Genomic DNA, 20,365 nt, shown 5'->3' on the forward strand with positions numbered 1-20,365 from the left:
AGAAAATCACAAATGGAACATCAGTCCACAAAATCGGGGACACAGCTGAACCACAAAACTACCCACCAGTCTTACTTCTCTTACTGGTAAAGGTATAGAAATGATATTTAGAGCTGAACTAGAAGACGTCTTAGAAAACAAGGACATTTTAAGAGCCAATATGAGTTTAGAAAGGGAAGGTCTCGTCTAATAAGAGTTCTTCCAACAAGCAACACAAACATTCAATACCACTAAATCTCATGACATCATAAATTTAGATTTCCAAAAAGCATTTAATAGGGTCCATCATATAAGGATTCTCAAAATCCATAGCAATCCAAGGTAACATATACTGTATGTACATAGACAGATTTACTGTAGCTACCAGCATTCTTCTGTGTGCCTCAGGGATCTGTTTAGGCCCATTGCTACAGTATATATACTGTATCTGGTATTGCTAGAGAACAAGTCAAATGTACTGGTGATACTTACATAAGGGAAGTGGCAAACACAGAAAACCGCAGCAAGTGAGTTACAGAAAGAAAAAATCATGGATTGGACTGACATACGACACATGAAAATCGCCATTAAAGAGTGCAAAGTGATCCACACTGGTAGTAGGAGAAAGCAATATTTTACTGTATATACTGCAGGGGTGCTTCAGAGCTGTAGAGAGCTGCATATGAAAGGGAAGGTATGTATGCAGATTCTTCTATTCCTCACCAAGGCAATGTAGGGAAGCAGCAGGAGTGCAATCTACTGTTCCAAGACATCTTGTAATGAGCTTGTAGAGGCCTTTTGTTCTATTGAAGGTAACACAACTACTAATAAAAAATGGAGCACAAACTACAGCACTCCTTTTGTGGTTTTAATAAAGGAAACTGTGATACACCTCTGTATAAAGACCATTTTACAGTAATCGTTAACAATACATTCCACCTGGATTCGATGACTGCAAAGAAAATAAACGTGTTTGTATGAACCTAAACTTTCGTGGTCGATGCAAGCTGGAAAGACGAACATGTAGGCCAGCAGCTTGGTGTGGCGTTGACTCCGATTTGTTCGGAGCCGTGGGGTTACTGGTGGACCCCAGCGATGGTGACCACGGTCTTCCCTCTTGCGTGGCCCCACTCCACTTTCTCCAAGGCGTCCGGGACCTGAGAGAAGGTGAACTGCTGCTCAATGACTGGGCGGATCTGCAAGACAGCATGCAGGAGTTACAAAGAGAGGCCGGTGTCCGTGTCATTACCTGCTACATTTTCCTATCCCTGAGGTTCTGCTTATCCGGCTGTCTTTTCTTCTTGGATTCTCGTATTCCAGGTCTGCTGTCACAGCAAAGACAGGAATGTCTAAATACTCTTGGAGCTGGACAGGAGCGAACCATGGGAAAAGTGCTTTCACTGAAAAAGTTACTGTAGTCTCACAGAGACCCTTTTTGGGAATCACCAGAAGAGCACCAAACACACTGTCATTGCCGTGATTGAATGTTGTAGGACCTCATGATGGCAAATGAAAGCTATGAAAGATATACATCCCATCATAAGAATGCCTTGTTTTTTTGTCATTCACTGACAGATTTTTTAACACTTTGAACTAATAGAACTAATAACAAAAAATATTAAAATTGAAACAAGAAGAAAAAGAATAAAGAATAAATCTGTTCCCCTATGGCTTTCTTTGAATAAGGGAGCAAACAGGAGTGATGCATTGTCCTGCTTTCCAAATGTGCAGCTCCATCACACTACCACACCAATGCCAGCTCGTCTCCAAATATGCACTGCCGTCAACAAAAGAAAAAATAAAAATGATGAGGCTGGACAATTCTCTCAGTGGGAGCTATTATCTCGGCCACCGATCAACAAGTTGTTTAATTAGCAATGAATGGGCTGATCTCGTCATTGCAGAGAAAGCCATTGAACTTTCCCTGTAATCAACTGACAGGGACAGAAATTCTTCCTGTTCACAGACACGCGAGCGTGAATAACCTGCCTTTTCAATCGAGAGGGTGATAATGGCTGGAGATTAGTCTGAAAATAAAAAGACTGATAATGGATTATGGGAACACCGTTTAAATCTGTCTGAAATTATTCATCACCATCCAAAGCTGCCCTGCCCAGCCTGCCTGTAAGAGAATACTACATAAATAACCAACACGATATGTGGAGCTTTCAGATGGAGAAGGGCTACTAACCACTCACTGTTGGCTTCCTGTTCAACTCTCACTGCAACAGTGATCATTTTAATCACCTTTTCAAACTTAAGTAAGGAACCACTGAAAGATAATCCAAAAGGGCAACGAAATATTGTAACTAATAGTGTTATGCCATGATTAACATTAACACGAGATTAGATTATGAGATTAATATTGATCAATTTTATATATTTTTTTCTTTAAAACACTGCTTTAGCATTGATCTGTTTTCTTGAGGTTAAACAACATATTGGTTGTGATGCAGATCAGATTTCCCTATTATTGTGAAACAAGATACACAACTGCGATGTTCACATTTTCAGAATTTTCTTACTGCCCTTTCGTCTCCTTTACATAAAATACTGTAGGATTAAGTTATTTCTCCATTCACTGGAGTTGTCAACATTTACTGTTGTTAAATGTTTCAGTGACTTTAATGTGAATGTTTGTCACTTTTTTTAATTGAAAAAATAAAATTAGAGTATATACTGTAAATGTTTCACCCTAACTTAAATAGTTATTCAGCATTTACCTATAAGTAAAAGCACAGTGAGCTGCAGTGGAAACACTGAGTGTAGAATATGATAAGGCATACAGCAGTAGTATAGGCAGTCCTGTAAAACCACTGCTTTGTTACTGGAAAACCAGTATTATAGACAGAATAGGGGTCGCAGGCCAGTCAGCTCTCTCTAAATCACTTATAACCTTCTTCATATCCATATGCACCAGAAAACACAGTTTGAAAACTTTTTCTGAGTAATTTAGTAGTGAACATTAAATTTTATAATTATATATGACATCACAGGCTCATTAAATGGCATTACATATTCTTTATCATAAACACTTTTATGTATTTACTGTACATATATTCTGTAGATTTTCAGAATAATGTTATTAAAATGAAAAATCATTCAATGTTTTTGTTACCTTAAGAGGCAATTTCTATTTTTCTAGAACACTGTTAAGGAGAATCAATGTCCAAGTTTAACTCCAGTCTTCAACTAATGGAAATCTGGAAGCATACGTCTATCTGTGGCCTAAAGGTTGCAACCTAATAGGACATCTGTTGCTGTTGCTGTCCATTTTCAGCATGCATGAAAATACATGCATGCATGCTGAAAATGGCAGATACTTCTGTTTCATTTAGAAAAGTGTTTAGTTCTATATACCTCTGACTTACATCATATTATGCTTGTTTATGTTTCATCCAATCTGCTCAATGCAGCCTAAAATTCTGTTTCACTTTACAAGATGAGTTTCAGAACATTAGTTGCATGTTTTTATCAAGTAAACCAATGGGACAAATTCTGCACTAGTACGTGTCAGGGCATATACGCATAGAGAAAAAGGACAACACAATGGCTGAAAGAGTGCTCTGTCATGGGTGCTTCAAAGGAGTGGTATCTGTTCATTCTCCTCTCCTCACATTCGAGTGGCCTGTCTCAGGGAAGAGGGGTGTGCCATGCTGAAAGACTGTAACAGAGCGCTATGGAGTTGTATAATCCCAGTGGGTCTGAGCCCAGATAACCAACATACCTTTCCAGCATCGACAAGCTCGCTGACTTCATCAAGCACGGGGCCGCTTGGAGCGAAGAACCCCCAGCGGTAGTGCACTCCTTTGCACAGATTCTGCGAAACAGAAACAGAGACCCTGTGTGTAAGCAACCCTCCTCATGCAGAAAGTCTCCCGGTCCTACTTCGAAACACAGGGGCACGCCATTCAAAGCGTCAGATCTTCGTGAATTTAATAACCGGTTCTAATCCTTTTCCTTGTGACGTTACTTCCATGGCAACAGAATTCCTCTCCTGAATGAACTGAAGTGGCACTTCATTATTTCATCTGTGCTTTGATGTGATTTGATTATGATGAGGTCAGCTGATGAGCACGACAAAAACGCATTCACGTTTGCAAAAGCGCAAAACAACAGAATCAAAGGATCCTGGATTAATTGGCGAATGGCACAAATAACATTCCAGAATTATCCACTCAGATCTGGTTCGGACTTGAAACTGAGGGTAGATAATTCATATGCATGTTTTAAAAGGTGGGATGGGAAAGGCTTTTTTTCTTTTCTGTCAAAAACAATAAGGAAAACATACAGTAGAAGGTAAAGCTGTTGTAGCCAAAACCTTGACATCACTGAAGAAATTGCCGAGTTCTCCCACAGGATTTGGGAGTTGCCAGCAAGAAAGCCATAGAAGTGGTCAGTGTTGAGTAATGGGCGTACAATGGGCAACTGGGTGTGACTTTCATGAGAGAGCACTGCATGAATATTTTATATTTTTCAGAAGCACTCTGAGTGTTAACCATCAGCAGCCACAGATGTCTCTGAGAAAGAATCAATGCCCCTTTTCATTCAATTCAGAATTTGAGGAAAGGACAACTAGGGGCTGGTTGTGGCATAATGGATTTCACATCCTGATTGTTTTAGCCAAAAAAAACTTACTGCGTTACTGTGAATACCTACACACATCTAGGTCTGACCTAGTGTAACCCCTTCACCTGAGAGTTTTACAGAGGAAATCTAGTTGAGGGATAAGGCATAGGCTGGAAATGTATATGCTGTAATCTACCTGCTCTCTGGGGAGACAGCTCTTTATTCCCCAACTCTGCTGCGGGAAACAAAAAGGACTATGAACAAGAAGGGGCTGTTTAGCTGATTGTGCACAGTTCTTGAGAACAAAGGAGGCAGTATTGTCACGAGAGCTCAAAGCTCTCTTGGTCATTTTAAGTGTGTTGCATTACAAAGGGTACATTTGAACACTCCATCAGACACCCCAAGACTCGCCTTTTAATGTAAAGTGAATTCACGTTCTCAAGTGAGATTCCAGGACAGTTTCACGGACTACTGAAATAAATCCCTTACCAATGTCAAGATAAAAAGAGCTAGCCTCAAACTATCAATATTGTTTAAATCATGCAAAATTATGTTTAGCTGAACATCGACAGGTTTATGCATTTTAAGTGGGTCTCAAGACCAGACGAATTTGTAAAAAGAAAAAGAGACTACAGGGACACCCTTGGCAGTTACCGAGTATGCAACCGAGGGCAACAGGAATTTGTACATAACTCTAAATATCGGGATACATTTTAAATTAGTTAAATAATTGGGGATGGCAACAAAGGGTGCCTACTTTTTTAGGGGATAAACGGAGTTAATGATGGCAAAAAACAATACAAAAAATAAGCATAACACAGAGCATCTTAACGCGCAACAAAGAAGAAGTCTTATAGCATTTCTTAAGAAGATGCTATAACAGAAAGAAAGATATACGCTTGGGCTGAATATTCACAGTTTCACAAAAGACTGCAGCTAGAAGTGTAAAAATGCATGCTACCAGGTTTCTCTGTGGGCCCTCTCTGACAGAGACTGCAGGTGAACCCAGTAAGTGTCTCATCGGGCAAACATTCAGGCTTATCCTCCCTGGATTTGGAACAAAGGCTCAGTCTAGTTGGAGGGAAATCCACAGTCACATTGACAATGTGACTCTTAATCAGGCAGAAATCCTGCCGCCTAGGCAATCCAGTCACTTTCATTGTGCATGTTTCGAGCTACGTTTTAGCTACCAGCTGTTAGGCTGTACTACCACAGCCAATCTTTAGTAACTTCATAAACCTTTTATTGCAATCATTTATTCACAAAACACATCTAGGGTTAAAGAAGAAGCCAGTTAGAATTACTATTTGGCTGAAAATACAGGAAAAATATACTTTTCCCGTTACCTTTTTTGGACTGTGTCAGACTCTACAGCAGCCTGAAAAAATAAAGGCATTGTGTTCAGGGTTGAACATATTATTTCTTGGTGTATGTCATCAATCGAACTAGGATCGCTTATTATTACTCCTGGGAATACAAAACAGAATTTTAATTGTCTTTAATAAAATGAATAAGACAGATATATTATAGGAAATGTCATATAAAGATAGGCAGGTTCATAAGTAGCTATGTAAATCAATAGATTAAAGTAAGATACATATAGAACTGAAATAACAAGTGCAAACTAGTTTTAAACACATCTACCACAGAACACATCTTTTAAATAAACCCCCTATATGTTTGTGTCCTATTAGTGCCTTATGGACTAAAGTTAAAAAAGTTCTTCATCATGTACTGATCATATTAAAATAACTAATTTGCACACATGTTTTAATTTAAATTTTATTTTCCTGTGTTCAATCTTCAAATGTGCTATAAAGTACTTACTCTACATAGGACACTTGTTTTTAATCACAGATTTATGGACTGGCTACGGATTCATTCATTAGGGGGCAGCAGTGCTTCAGAGCTAATGATGAAATTAGAAGATGAGACGATTACACGTAAGTGATAGATAACACCTCTCAGCTCAAATGAACATACATTCAGATACACCTGTACCGGTTTTATTGGTCTTATTCTCCTGCTTTCCTTCCTCACAGTGCAAATCAGTACTTATCTCTTCCCCTTATGCCTGATAGGTATTGCAGCCATATTATTAAAAGTATTATTTACAATGAACAAATTCACAAAACAAGGCACCAAAATAATTGGAACTTTGATTTTTGCCTTTCAAAAATATTCACCCCATTCTGATGGCTAATACATTTAAAGTGAATATTGTTTAATCAAAATGTAAATGTTCAACTGCAAATGTTAAAATGTGTTCAATGTCAGCAAAAACTGTAAAGAAAATACATTGAAGTATTCACCCCTCGGAGTCTGCTCGGTGGAAGCACCTTTGGCTGTGTCTAACAACTTTGCACACTAGGACAAGCTATTTTCTGTCCAGTCTTGCTCACAAACCTGCTCAAGCTGTCAAGTTGGGCGGGGATGCTTGATGGAAAGCAATTTTCAAGTCTTGCCACAGATTCACATGGTCTAACTCAAAGGTCACCCCAATTTTCAGTTTTCAGCAGAGTGAAGGTTTTTCTCTTACGATTTACGTGTGCTTTGCTCCTTCCCTTTTTAGCTCAGCCTTGACAAGCTTCCCACTGCCTGCTGATGGGACGCAGAACGACATGATGCCACCATACATGACAGTAGGGTTGGTGTTGATTGAGTGATACTCCATGTAGGATTTGAGTCAGATGTAACGCTTTACAAGATCAAAAAGTTCAAATTTGGTCTTTCTGACCACAAAACCTTTTACCACATGTTTGCAGTATCACTGCAATGCTTTTTCGCAAACCCCCTTAGTGATTTCAGATGGGTTTGCCACTCTGCCGTACAGTGCTGCTTAAAAGTCTGTGAATTCTTACTCTAGTTCTTGAATAGTTACATTTTTATGATGAAACCTTTGTTTAACCAAAACTGGTCCTTACTTTTATAAAAGGAAGGGTTGATATCCACAAATTCCAAGCGTTGCTTAGAGGAACTGATGTACTGCATGTATGGTAACAGGAAAAGAAATAGGTAAATAAGAATTAGTGTACGTGCAAAAGTGAACCACAATATTCAAGTATGTATACAATATGTAAGTACTGTATAACCAGGTGCCAAAATAATTGGGTACTAATCAAACCAATTACAGTGCCAATCCCAAGGACAAACTTTGGGAGGCTTTCTACAACAGTCAAAAAATCTGGACCAGTTGAATCAGTTTTAAAAGGTAGAATGGACAAAAATATCCCAAAGCAAATGTAAGAGTTACTGATTAGTAACTATAGAAAACGTTTGTTTGCTGTCATAGTGGCTAAAGGATGTGCCACAACTTTTTTAAATTCATTCACTTTTGCACACAGGGATAATTGCGTTTCTGTTAAATAAATGCGATTTATTTGATAAATAATGAAACAATATATTTGTATATTTTTGTATGTGTCCATTATTTAGGTTATCTTCATTAAATATTGATGCTCAGATAAGAGATTTTTAAAGATAATCTGTCTAAGACATGAAAGATGAAGGTTTCACGCAGCTCTGTACAAGCAAGCTTTGTGGAGTGAGGCAGGATGTTGTGGACCAAAGCACATTTTCTCCCATCTCCGCCACTGAACTCTGTAGCTCTTTTAAAGTCAATGGTAGGTTCACAGTGGTATCCCTCACCAGTTACAAATTATTTTTTAAATTGATTTCTTACCTATGTCTTTCTACAACCTTATCTCTGAGCTGTTTTGAAAGCCCCATGGTCTTCATATTTGAATCTTTGCTTGAGGCGAAGGTACACGTCAGTAATATGAGCCACTATCACGTGAAACAGTATTATTTCACACACAGGCCTTTAAAGTACGTGTGAGACTTGTCAGTGTTATACACCTGAACTAATTTAGATTTGATTTAATGCAAGTAATATATTTTAGTCACCTGTCTTTCACCCATAAAAATGATCAGTTTGATCATTCAAGTCTCGATTAAATATTAACTTTAAATAATGTGTTTACATCATTTGTAATTCAACCTTATGGGGCATCACTGGAACAGCGAGAGTACTTATGCACACTGTACCTCATAAGCCTCAGAATCTCCACCTCCAGAAACTGCCTAGCTTTTATGCACTGATAATACTAAACATTTTTTTTTCTAGTCTCTGGCTTTTCCGGTAGCAGTACAAATTTAACTTTACAAAGTTTACAATCCTGTTATTTACTGTAATACTTAATAATATTTAATCGCTTAATGAATCCTCCTATCTAGTCTTTTATTGAGACCAAAAAGATTAAATCCTTTCAGTGAACACATTTAAACCCAGTAAGGAGTCCTGTTTTTTATTGTTTTTCTTGTCTATTTTCTCCTAAGCCTTCTATGTATTTTGTATATATGCATGTAAGAGGCATCAGACCTCGTTACGATGTATCCACACAACCCACTTAAGACTTTCTTTGCTTCAGAGCATTGCTTTCATGCTGACAACACTACAAATTTACACACATCACATTTTTCTGCCATGCTGTTTCTAATTATAGGCTACGCAAGATATATTAATTCATGCCTTTACACAAGGGGGATGTTTAAAGTTTTATAACTCAAGTAATTAGACTATATACCTATTATCATAATTAATATTAATACTATTGTGGGGTTCATCTGCATTACTTAAAGCTGCACATACTTATAATACATAATGACAAATTCTAATTATGGGAGTTTTCAAAGTTTGAACATTGTGTAGTCATTAATTACAAATTAAACAAAGAAAATCATTGGACATACTGATGCTCAACTGGGAAAGGCTGCTACTTATTATCCCACAGTGTCAAAAATAGTTTAAACATGGCAGAGGATCAATGAAAAAGGACCTCACACCTGAAGAACCCTCAAGGTCTTGGCATATCAGAAGACTCAGACAGAAAGGTCACCTAAAATCTCAGCTCGTTTGGTTACTGATGAGACACTGGCTCACTGCAGGGACACGGCGATCAAGACTGATTCAATGCACAGAAGTAACAAAGAAATCCTATCCTAAGAGACATTCCACACCTCAGCCTGAGCTACCAAATCTCTCAGCAGCAGATTCAACTGTGCAACTGTGGCCACATTTGGATAAAGGCAAGAATAAAGAGGTATTCCCCTTCTGTGTTCAGGTGGTTTTTATTTTTGAAGATGCCAATGTGTTGCTTTGCATTTGGGGCAGACTGAAATCTGGGTACGGGCATAGTAAGTAGAATAACCGACTTTTTTAAAAGGGATGACAAAGTTGAGAAAATTTCTGTAAAACTAAAAGAACTGTAACACTAATTACGATCAACAGAATGTTCCAGATGACATTCAGGCTGGCTAGAAGAAAAATGCTCATCTCTTTATGAATGTACAAGATATCAGACTTCAAGATACTGCACCTTCAACGCCTTCTTGCCAATGGTGATCCCATTCTGCAGCATTCCATTAGGCACCCCCAGCCTGTCTGTGTTGAGCAGAAAGGGCGTCACCAATGTGACGTATTTGGCTCCAGACCAAGGCTTCAGTAAAGACAAGGCCCACTTTTCCGTGTCTCCTCCCACATTGTCGAGAATCACATCAAACCTAAGCACCAGTCGACAAAAAAATTGCAGGAACGAATCAAGTCTGTGTCTCGTGTAACACGCCAAAAGCAAAATAATCTCAGCACAAAACAACATTTTGAATAGAATTTAGGAATCTTCCATTTTAAAATGTTATCATGGTCATTAACTCTAACATTAATCTTGACACCTTAAAAATCTAGCTCTATGGCAAATTCATTTTTATACTTTCTAAAATGAAAGCACTTTGAAATATAATAAAAATTTTAACCCATGAAACACTGTAAGTAAAGGAGATGTCATTAAATCTTTTTTTGGCAAGTCATAGTGTATATTTAGGTTGGTAGCTGCGTCAGCACGTCTAGGCTGCAAAGGACCAAGCTATAGGTTTATTCCATGCTAATAAGAGAAGAAAGAAAACACATTTCGGCCATGGAGCCTTCTTCTTCAGCATGGAATAAACATATAGTGTGTTTTTGTTCTCCATTTGTGTTATTTAGCAAAAAAGGAAGCCCCAATGTCCTAAACCTGACTCGAATCTGACTGTGACGGGCTCTGAAGTGATTCTCCCCAGAGACCATGAACCCAGTGACTGAGCTAGCAGAGAGGTGAGAGTCTATAAACCACTGGGTAAATAGTAGGGACAGAAAATATTTGTTGTAGCCCAGAATGTTTTCTCAGCTGATATCGGGCAGAAAGAAAACATGCCAATTAAAAAACAAAGAAATCCTGATTAAGGGTTTTTAAAATAAGGGAATTCCAATTTAACTTCAGGAACATATGGCAAACCTAGATTTGCAATAATTGGTGAAAGTATGCATAACCAAGCAAAACAGAAAATCACTTTAATTTTTTCATTTTCTTAATATTGATAATAAAATCATGATTGGTATTTTATCTTTAAAACATGTATATATAAGGCTATGTAGGGTTGGGGCTCAGCAGACAACAGAAGTAAGGAGTAAAGTAGCATGACTAGGAGCAGGTTTATCAGTGTCTGTAGAAGTCTTTGCTTAGCATTCACCCCTTATCCAAACTTTTCTATAAGCCCATTTTTAATCCAAACATCTCCCTGAATATATACCTCTTGTAACCTAAAAATTATTTTAGGAGAAAAGTTATCAAAAGCCGCTTGAAATTCTAAATACACACATCACATGCAAGCAATGTTTCTGCCCTACTGCCCGTTGCTTGTTCACAGAACTTTAGCAAGTTGCTTGGGTTAGACCTAAAGTACCTTTTATGAGCCCATGTTGCCTAGATTTTATGTCTATGCAGGTAATCCTCTAATTTAGTAACTTAGTATGTTTCCATAACATCCCATGTAACTGAAATCAGACTTCCTGGTCTAGAATTACTTGGTTCAGTTTTGTCGCCCTTCTTGTCTATGAGCACAATATGAGTCACTGCACCAGTGGCTTCTGAATAACAACTCTTGTTTCCATCAGTTCAACTGATAATATCCTTACGGTCCCAGGGGATTTCTTCATCTTGAGTGCTTCTACTATCCAAATCACTGCCTGTTCTATACTGATGCTATTTAATAGAGAACTTTGTCCTTCCGCTGCCCGAGGCGGCTTGCTGGCTTCATCCTTTGTGAACACCTGAGTGAGATACTCATTTAGGACATCATCCGTTTCCTTTTCCTCATCTAGAAGCTTCCTGTTATTCCCGGATACATTTGACTTTGCTGTTTTAGCAATGAAAGAAATAGTTCTTATGCCTTTAGTCTCCATTACAATGTTTCTTTCCATCTCTCTCTCGACCTTTCTAACATCCTGTCTCACCTATGTTTCTAACCCATTGTACTCCTTTTCTTTAACCGGATCCTGTTGTTTTTTTTTCTCATCATGTTAGAAAGCACTTTCTAGTTAATCTATTGAACGATTTGAGATACAGCTTTTTAGCTTCCGATTTACTCCCTCTTAGTATAAAGTGTTTTGTGCTTTAAGCAGTTAAAATGCTTATGAAAACCACTGATTCCATATCTATCCTGTTTCATCCTACCTCTCTTAAGCTCTATCTCATTAGTTACAAACATGACCATCTCCTTATTTCAGACAGACTTGTGAAGGGATGACCGACATGTAACGCTGATGGATTAGTTCAGTTTCTATGCCTTTCACTACCTCCTTCCTGGTCACACGATGTATTGCTACGTGTTGCGCTACACTATACAGGTGCTTTGTGATGTGTTTCACAGTTCAACAGGGGGCCCTGGTGGAGGCTGTCAAGAAAAGAACATTCAAAGGTAGTATGAGCCAGAGGCCTGCATGTTTAAGGTCACTTACCGCTCAAGAGCTCTCAACTGCGAGTCTACGGTTCCTGCTGTATAGTCCACCACATGGTCTGCTCCCAAACCTCGCACCAGCGTCTCGGCATTCTGGGAACATGTTCCTGTTACATTGGCCCCCCAAGCTTTTAGCAGCTGTAATTAAGATATTCTTCTGAGAACACTGACACTGTAAAACAGATAAAGCTATGTTGCTACAATGTTATTTAGTGTTTTGCTAGAAAACTGTGGGGAAAAAACAGAATACACTGTATAATGAAAAACATCTCTCAGACAAAGATAAGCTGACAGTGGTAAGTTGCTCTTAAAAAGAGCAAAATACTCCAGTACATCAATTGCAATTGATCTTAGGGTGAAACAATTTGCCTTTTTCTTAGATGTAGTGGATAGTAGCTTACAGTAACAGAATGGTTCACTTTGTGACATTATCAAGCATTTAAAACAGGAAATAAATTACTTTACAGATACAGACACAGTAGATGTCTAGATTTAATATTTTGTTTTCAGATTTTATCTGAAATTAAAAAAAATGTGGTGAGTGAACCATACAGGAAGAAACCAATTAATTTTCTACAAATTACATAAGGCATTCTTATGCACTTTAAAAACTGTAGATAAAAGTACAAAGGAAACCAAATGCACATTGTCTGTTTAAAGGCAATAAAAATGTCAGATGTCTTGCCAGAATCTAATACAACCGATCCATCAATTAATAAAAACTTAGCCCTTTACCTGAATTGCAAATGTTCCAACTCCCCCCGAAGCACCTATTATTAAAACACTATTGAAGAGAAGAAAGTGAAATTAATCTTTGCAAAAAACAAAAATGGTTATTCTGGATTCCCCCCCCCCCAAAAAAAAAAGTAAAGGGCAGCAGAAGAAATGTCAAGAGGTTAGAAACCAATAGATGTGGATTTCCATTTGAAAATAAAACTGTGTTCTGGTGAGAGTGGGGAGCTGTGTGAATTATAGAGCAGCTTGATGTTCTAGCTGTGAAGCTTTCTTCATGGGCGTACCCAACCAAAGATGGTTTCACAGACTAAACTTTGTAAAAAAACATGTTAAAAAAATAATAGATGCTATTGTTCTGCTGACACCTTATTACCCATTCTATTACCTTGGGTAATAGAAGTTCTGTGACATCCAGGGAATTACTAACTTACCATTATAAGATATCAGATCAATATGTCTATTTCATAACATTAACGGTAAACAATCAGCTTCTTTCCTAGAGCATGATTAATACTGACTTTGAACTAGTTCGGCTCCTTTATGAATGAAAAGTCCACATTATATAGCTGGTACATAATGTCAAAACGGCAACGAAAATTCATGGATTAAATAACTGCAGCACCTTTGGCACAACTTCACACTACTGACCATAAAGGTCTCTAGTATGAAAAAGGTTTTATTTTGACTAAATAAATTCCATTCTCAAGTATTAAAGCCATAGATTCCACACAACTTGCCGCTTTCCAGTGCAGTTATCCTTGTTCAGCCCCCCCGAGTTCACCAAAGCCGACCACGTGGTTGCTGCCACATAGGGAATGGCTGCAGCCTGGGTGTGGCTGAGGGTTTTAGGCTTTTGTGAAACCTGGAACACAAAAGACCATTGCCAACAATGAGATTTCCAAATGAAGCGCCCCTGTTGTTTTTTTTCCCAAGCTCGCCTGACTCATGACATGCTCCTATCCTTCCATCCATTTTCCTAACTGCTTTACCCGATACAGGGACGCAGGGGAGCCGGAGCCAAGCAACAGGCAGAAGGAGGGGATACACCCTGGACAGGAGGACTCCAGTCCATCGCAGGGCAGAGACAGACAATAACACACACTCAGACCAGGGACAGATTTCCAAGAGGCCAGTTAACCTACAGTACCAGTACTGTATGTCTTTGTACAGTGGAAGGAAACACAGCACCTGGAGGAAACCCACAGGAACACAGGGAAAACACAAAAACTGCGTGCAGACAGCACCCCAGGAATTGAACCCAGGGCCCCAGTGCTGTGAGCCAGCAATGCTAAGCACTCTGTACCATGCCTCTGTAACCAGCTCCCATTATGTGAAAAACTATTACGCATTTTTACAGTCCAAGTAGAAAGTAAATGATAAATCGATAAAACAGAACAATTCTTGTTTGTTTGTACAAATACAATAAGCTTTAGATTGCCGTTTGTAATTTTCTCCTAGAAAAGCTCAGTCATCAGTAAGTCACACATCTGGCAAGGTGCCATGCCTACAGTATATAATGACTTCATTTGATTTTTCATTACACTGAGGCATATTTTTCACATGCAAACAGTGTAGGATTTGTGTGGATTTACTCAAATGTCTAACAAAACAAATAACTATGAGGACTGCAAATCCAGAAACAATCCTTTCTTAGCTCTGAAGTGATCTCTTCAGCCTCTTTAGAATGAATGGATTACATAATCCCACTCTATAAACTATAATGTGTGTGTAAGGAATAATTATTGCTTGAAGTACAACGTTTACTGATACCCATCATTTATATGCAAGCAGAACAAAGAGTCTGTAATGACAATACCTCATTGCCACTCAGTAGTACGAATTCTGCTAAACTGCCTTGTTTCCAGGGTGGAATGGCTGCCCATACCTGTAAATCAATCACATACCATTAACTGACAAACAAGATTAATCAAATTTCATTGACATGGGAAAGTAACAGGCATATAACTGAGGTTCAAGGTCACCTTTGGAGGGGTTGGTCAACAGACACCACAAACACTGTGAAATCAGAGGAAAAGCAGAGGAAGAGAAACATATTCTGTCCCCTCTTTCCAAGTAAATATTGCCATAAGGAAGGAAGGAAACATCATCTTTGAAAGCGTCAATTTTGTGTGAGAACATAAAAAATACTTCCATGTCAAAGAATGTAATTTCATGTTTAAATGTCAAGATCACATTTGGGTTATTGGACACATAAGACAAAAAAAAACAGTCAAAAAGGCTTTTCCATTACAAAAGTAATTCCAGGACTTGTATGTCTATTTACCATTAAATCAGGACCTACCTAACCAAAAGATAAGACAAATTAATTTTTTTGGCTATGAGAACTGCTGACTCATTTTTCTGATATTTCCATGACCACATATGGAAACTGTTTCAAAGGTGAAAGGTGAATTTCAAAGGTGAGAATCAAATCAGAGTTTGATTCTCCATGTAGCACTAAGATATCTTTAAAAATGTAACGTCCTTGTGTCATTATACAATAACAATCTACATGGATATTGCTAGAATACGTGAACACGACAATCATAGGCAGAAATTCTGTTTAATCTTGTGCTGGTTGTATTACAATCTGAGCCAAAAGACACCTGCATTCAATGTATATGTCACCAGCAAAGTAAGAAATTATGTATTGTGTACAATTCCAAGGTTTCTATACAATTTCTAAAAATCCTAGACAAAGTATCAAAAAAAAGTTTCTTCCACATATTGCCTAGACATTTCATATAATGCCAAAGATTTTTTTGGCTGTTTATGAAATATGTTTTTTTCATCCCCATTTTCTATCTTGTCCTATTTCTAGAACACGAGGAGCATATGACGCTTACCAACAAATGTGCAGTGATAAAGTTTTTAGTACCCTTCAGTCAGTGACGTTCAAAATTGAGATAGAATGACAGAAGAAAAAGTGATTGCATCATCACAATGAATGAACGGTTTTATACTGAATTATCGCCAAAATGTATAGTTGCCTCAAAGAACAGTGCTTGCCTTATGGATGAACATTATCAGTAATTGATTCTTGAAGTGCCAAAAACTAAAAGAAGGATCGAAGAAGGAACATCGACACTACTGGTCATTTGTTCTGAATTTAATTCTTATTGTCAAGTTGATCTAATTGATTTTCAAACTCATCCACGGTGAATTCAAGTTCATTCTAGTTGATCAGGATCACTTAACAAAAATTGTTGTTCTTAAGACTGAAAGAGCCGAGAAGGCACCTTACAATATGATGTATATATTCACTCTCATAGAGGCTCCCCCTGTCTTGCAGTCTGACAATAGAAGATAGTTTGTTGATAACATTGTTTCAAACCTCAGAAATTACTGAACTGAAAATGGTGCACAGGAAGCTTCATCACAGTCATGACAGGAGAGCACTGTAAGGGTAATCCAAGATAAGGAAAATATGATCACGAGATGGACACAGGATGTCAAATAGACATTGGACTGAGGGTCTAAGATTGGTCCAGTTAATGAAAAATAGTGCCTAATATATTTGCATGATGAGGACAGTTTATGAAGCTCTTTTTGGCTGGAAAATGAAAGTCAGTTTAAACACATTGACTCTCCCACAAGAATGTTTTTTAAAATTCTGAGAAGAAAGAAGAGTTGCTGACTAAATTGAGAAGAATATTATTGACGAGAGTGGATGAAACTGCTCCCCAACATCAAACTCTGAGCCCAGCACAACAACCAGGAACACATCCTCAGAACAGTGTACATCAACTGAGGGAAGTTCATGTGATTTCATGAGTTGGGTGTGCTCCAAACCCACTAGTGGAGGTTACCAGTGTCAAGACTGTGGGCATCATACTCCTGTTATCTGTTGCAATAATTTCACCAAGGATTAAGAGGAATGGGTCCGACTCGCATGTTTTGGATCCACTGTGTGTTAATAAGCGAAAAAAATTTAGAGGTCGACTAAAATGCCAAGGTTAATCTGCAGCAGCGAGCAAAAAAAGTTAAATGACAATCTGACAAATTCCCAAATTCATGAGGTTGATCGAGTCTGAGGAGATGATGGCAATATTCTAGTCGTTGACATGGATGCGAGAAGTGATGGATTCAGCTGGGAACAAGATGAGGAATTTTAAAACAACTGTATGCAAGAATGTCAGAAAGGATTTGTAGGATTAGAAGAAGTACCAGTGGACAAAGAAATCTCTTTCAGATTCCCATCTACTCAGTGACAGTGACTGTGCAAGAGGAAGTGCCAATCCATGAAATGTTCCAAATGCCATCCTAGTTCTGCTTGTTGCATTAAGTAAACGTCTTGCGAGTTGTTAATTTTGTAATCATCCTAATCCTTAATCCTTTTGTAATTGTTTTAATTCTTTTTAACAGTTGATTTAACACTTGATTAAAATATTAGTTCATTAGTATGTTGACAACAAACAGAATCTAATCATCTAATGCCTAGTCAAAATACTGAACATAATATGAAAATACATTTCTTTCATTCTTTGCCAAAAATTCATTCACTGCCTGGTTTTTATAGTTTGCAAGTAACATATACATTTAAAAAACAATATGAAAAACAATGAGCCACATTTCATTCTTTATATGCTGTTGTTATTAATGGAAACCTGAAAGAAACTTCAAGGTGAGCGTGGCATAATTTTATTAACTTTCTCTTATGGTCTTTTGCCTCAATGTTACCTCATCTCCCGGTTTGAAATATGACACATTTAATCCACATTCCATGACGACACCAGAGACATCTCGCCCTAAAATTAATGGGAATTCGCTGTCCGCTTCCTTGATCCTCAGCGGATCTCGTTTCACATTCAACGTAGCTGAGCCATAGCCCCCTGAAAGATTAAACATAAGATCTCATCACTGACTGGAGGAAGACAGAGAAGAACACCCGCACACACATTCTTGATCACTTCATGCAAAAAAAGATCTGGCATGCGAGTACAAAAACCTAAGAAATGCAGTATGCGAGTGTCCCTGTCCCTCATAATTTTAAGTTTATCACATACATAGAAGCAGTACCTACCCTTTTCCCTATCGTAACAGCACATATAAACATTAAGGATTTTCGCACATGAACTCATCAAAAGAACACTTGACTTCCAATCACATCTTTAAAGATCTCAAAGATGTTCACCTGTTAAACATTTGCGTTGTATTGTGACAGATTGACAAGAATCTCTTGACAAGAACAAGGGGAATTTAAGCTTAGCAGCACAGCAGGAACAGAACACATCAACAGGTCTTTATGATCTCCATGCCCTTACAAAACCACAGCTCACAAGAACACCATTGCTCTTAACTTACAGTCCATTTTCAGACGTTTCACTACTTTCCACTTGTCTCAAAACTTACTTGTTTTGGCAATTTCACCTTTTTTAAAACACGAAAATGTATTTAACAAATAGAAAGTTGACTAAATTATTATTCACATTGCTAGTTAGTGCTCCACATCAATTCATCTTACTGGCAGTCTCCAATAAAAGCTACGTTACAGGACCTTTGTAAGAAGAAATTGCAACCTCTCTCTGGAGACAGCATGCGAGGGGAAAAAAAACAATGTATAATTCGGACTTGTATATTAACTTTTTTCATTAATAATAGTTAACTCACATCTCATGTTAATGTCAATGGGGTTCAAGCTTGCGGCGTGAACTTTAACGATGACTTCATTTGGATAGTTGATCATAGGAAAGGCGGCATCTTTGGTGAACCTCAAAATGTCGTTCTTGCCATACGTATCGATGACCCATGCAGACATGGCAACATTCCTCCGCTTGCCAGAGGTACTGAACTTTCTGAACGAGCTACCTGGCCCCGTATTTCCACAGCCTCCCCTACAAAGGCTAGCAGTTTCGACGTGACGATAAAGAGCAACCCATCTCGCATGAGCCACTTTTTTAAATGAGCAAAACATCTTTATTCGACAGTAACACTGAAGAAGTAAAGGGTTTCAGTATTAAGCTGTTTAAATGCAAGTCTGCTCCAAGTATATGAGCCTAAGAAAAAGTAGTTGCACACTCATGAATAACGTTTTGCCTTTTCTCAGTTTTACTTGTTAATTAATATCCATTTGTTGTAACAAAACACTAAATAAAAAAACACTGTGAAACCAACATATTCTACAGATTTGCTAAATGCGCCGGAAATAAATCTTATGTTGTGTATTATCACTGCAAAGACGTGAAGTTTTGATGGAACCCACGGGACAAAATCAATAGTAAACAAGGTGCAGAATTTCACGTTGCAAAGGTATTCACTTGTATGTCAAGTTACCATTAAATCAAGATCTATCTAATCAAAAGCTAGATCTGATTTATGTGACAAATCTGCAAAAGTGTCCGAAATATCACCCGTAACTGCTCTGTTACTCAAGAAGCCCGGTGCTGAACCAACTTCACTATAGCCTCCTGACTTCCTCGGCCCAATAGACATGTCTCACCAAAGTACAAGGCCTCATAAACCTCCAATCAGGCTGTGCGGTGTTTTGAGGTGCAAAAGAAAAGCAAGATGTCAGCCTCCTGGAGAAGTTTGCTCTGAAGGTTGAGTATGCGAATGATCCGGAAGTGTATGTAAATGACCGAATTTCATTCAAAATAAAAGTCCTTCAGCTACTACAGTAGCGTATGAGCGGTATAGCAACATGAAGCGAAGTGACAAGCAGCTAAAACACCTGCTTTGTTATTTCTTCGTGGTTACTTGTAATTTAAGTACTTTTTAAATTTTAAATCGCCTCCACTGTTCCCCAAGTTTGACAAATCTAAGATTGTTAGAAGTTTTTTTGTAGCACCTTTCTTCCATTTATACTCCTTTAAAAATGGTCAAATGTTTTTTTTTTCTATTAAATGAAAAAAAGGTTTTGAGATGCATGCTTTTAAAGTAGCTGTATCTGATATTTTTCAAATATCAAATAATAATGTATATAATAAAACACAAAAGATAAGGCACCCAGATAGCACTGAGGACTTGACGCTAGATTGCAAGCACAATTGTAATTTTCCAAAACCAACTATAATAACCCAGCAAACTTTGCAGAGTATTTTATCAGAAACAGCCAAAGTGATGTTTTTCAGAAGTACAATACAAACGAAATCACACTTTTTGCATTCTCAGGCACAGTGGCTGGCCTTGCAGCATTGCAATAGAAGGTACTTCAGGAAGTATACATGGGAACATGTGTTTGAGACGAACCCATATTGTGTTGTACTGTTTAAGTCCCACGGTTTTAACAACTGTACTTAAGATGTTCTAGGAA

The 20,365-nt window shown here is 38.0% G+C and overlaps 1 protein-coding gene across 2 annotated transcripts; it reads right to left on the reverse strand.

Moving 5' to 3' along the window:
* Positions 1-252: 252 nt before the first annotated feature.
* rtn4ip1 (reticulon 4 interacting protein 1) lies at positions 253-19,623 on the reverse strand. Of its 2 annotated transcripts, XM_088625735.1 has the most exons (9): positions 18,724-19,621; positions 17,794-17,945; positions 14,930-14,998; positions 13,851-13,975; positions 13,114-13,162; positions 12,380-12,516; positions 9,927-10,110; positions 3,707-3,799; positions 253-1,175 (listed from the first exon to the last, which is right to left on the reverse strand). In XM_088625735.1, the coding sequence occupies exons 1-9, from the start codon at positions 19,025-19,027 to the stop codon at positions 1,056-1,058; spliced, it is 1,233 nt and encodes a 410-aa protein (XP_088481861.1). In that variant the 5' UTR covers positions 19,028-19,621; the 3' UTR covers positions 253-1,055. The 2 variants fall into 2 exon arrangements, with proteins under 2 accessions (XP_088481861.1, XP_088481862.1); XM_088625736.1 differs by lacking the exon at positions 253-1,175 and having other exon boundaries at positions 9,900-10,110; positions 18,724-19,623.
* Positions 19,624-20,365: the final 742 nt, after the last annotated feature.

The sequence above is a fragment of the Lepisosteus platostomus genome, chromosome 3, assembly GCF_059453375.1.
Source record: "Lepisosteus platostomus isolate fLepPlt1 chromosome 3, fLepPlt1.hap1, whole genome shotgun sequence".
Taxonomy (NCBI): domain Eukaryota; kingdom Metazoa; phylum Chordata; class Actinopteri; order Semionotiformes; family Lepisosteidae; genus Lepisosteus; species Lepisosteus platostomus.

What these genes read in the sequence shown, in the direction of transcription:
- rtn4ip1 (XM_088625735.1), bottom strand. Translation starts at nt 19,027, where the DNA reads ATGTTTTGCTCATTTAAAAAAGTGGCTCATGCGAGATGGGTTGCTCTT. An exon ending in CATTGACATTAACATGAGAT is followed by an intron (nt 17,946 to 18,723) that starts GTGAGTTAACTA and finishes TTAATCTTTCAG; the next exon opens with GGGGCTATGGCTCAGCTACG. An exon ending in TTGGAACATTTGCAATTCAG is followed by an intron (nt 12,517 to 13,113) that starts GTAAAGGGCTAA and finishes TCTTAATTACAG; the next exon opens with CTGCTAAAAGCTTGGGGGGC.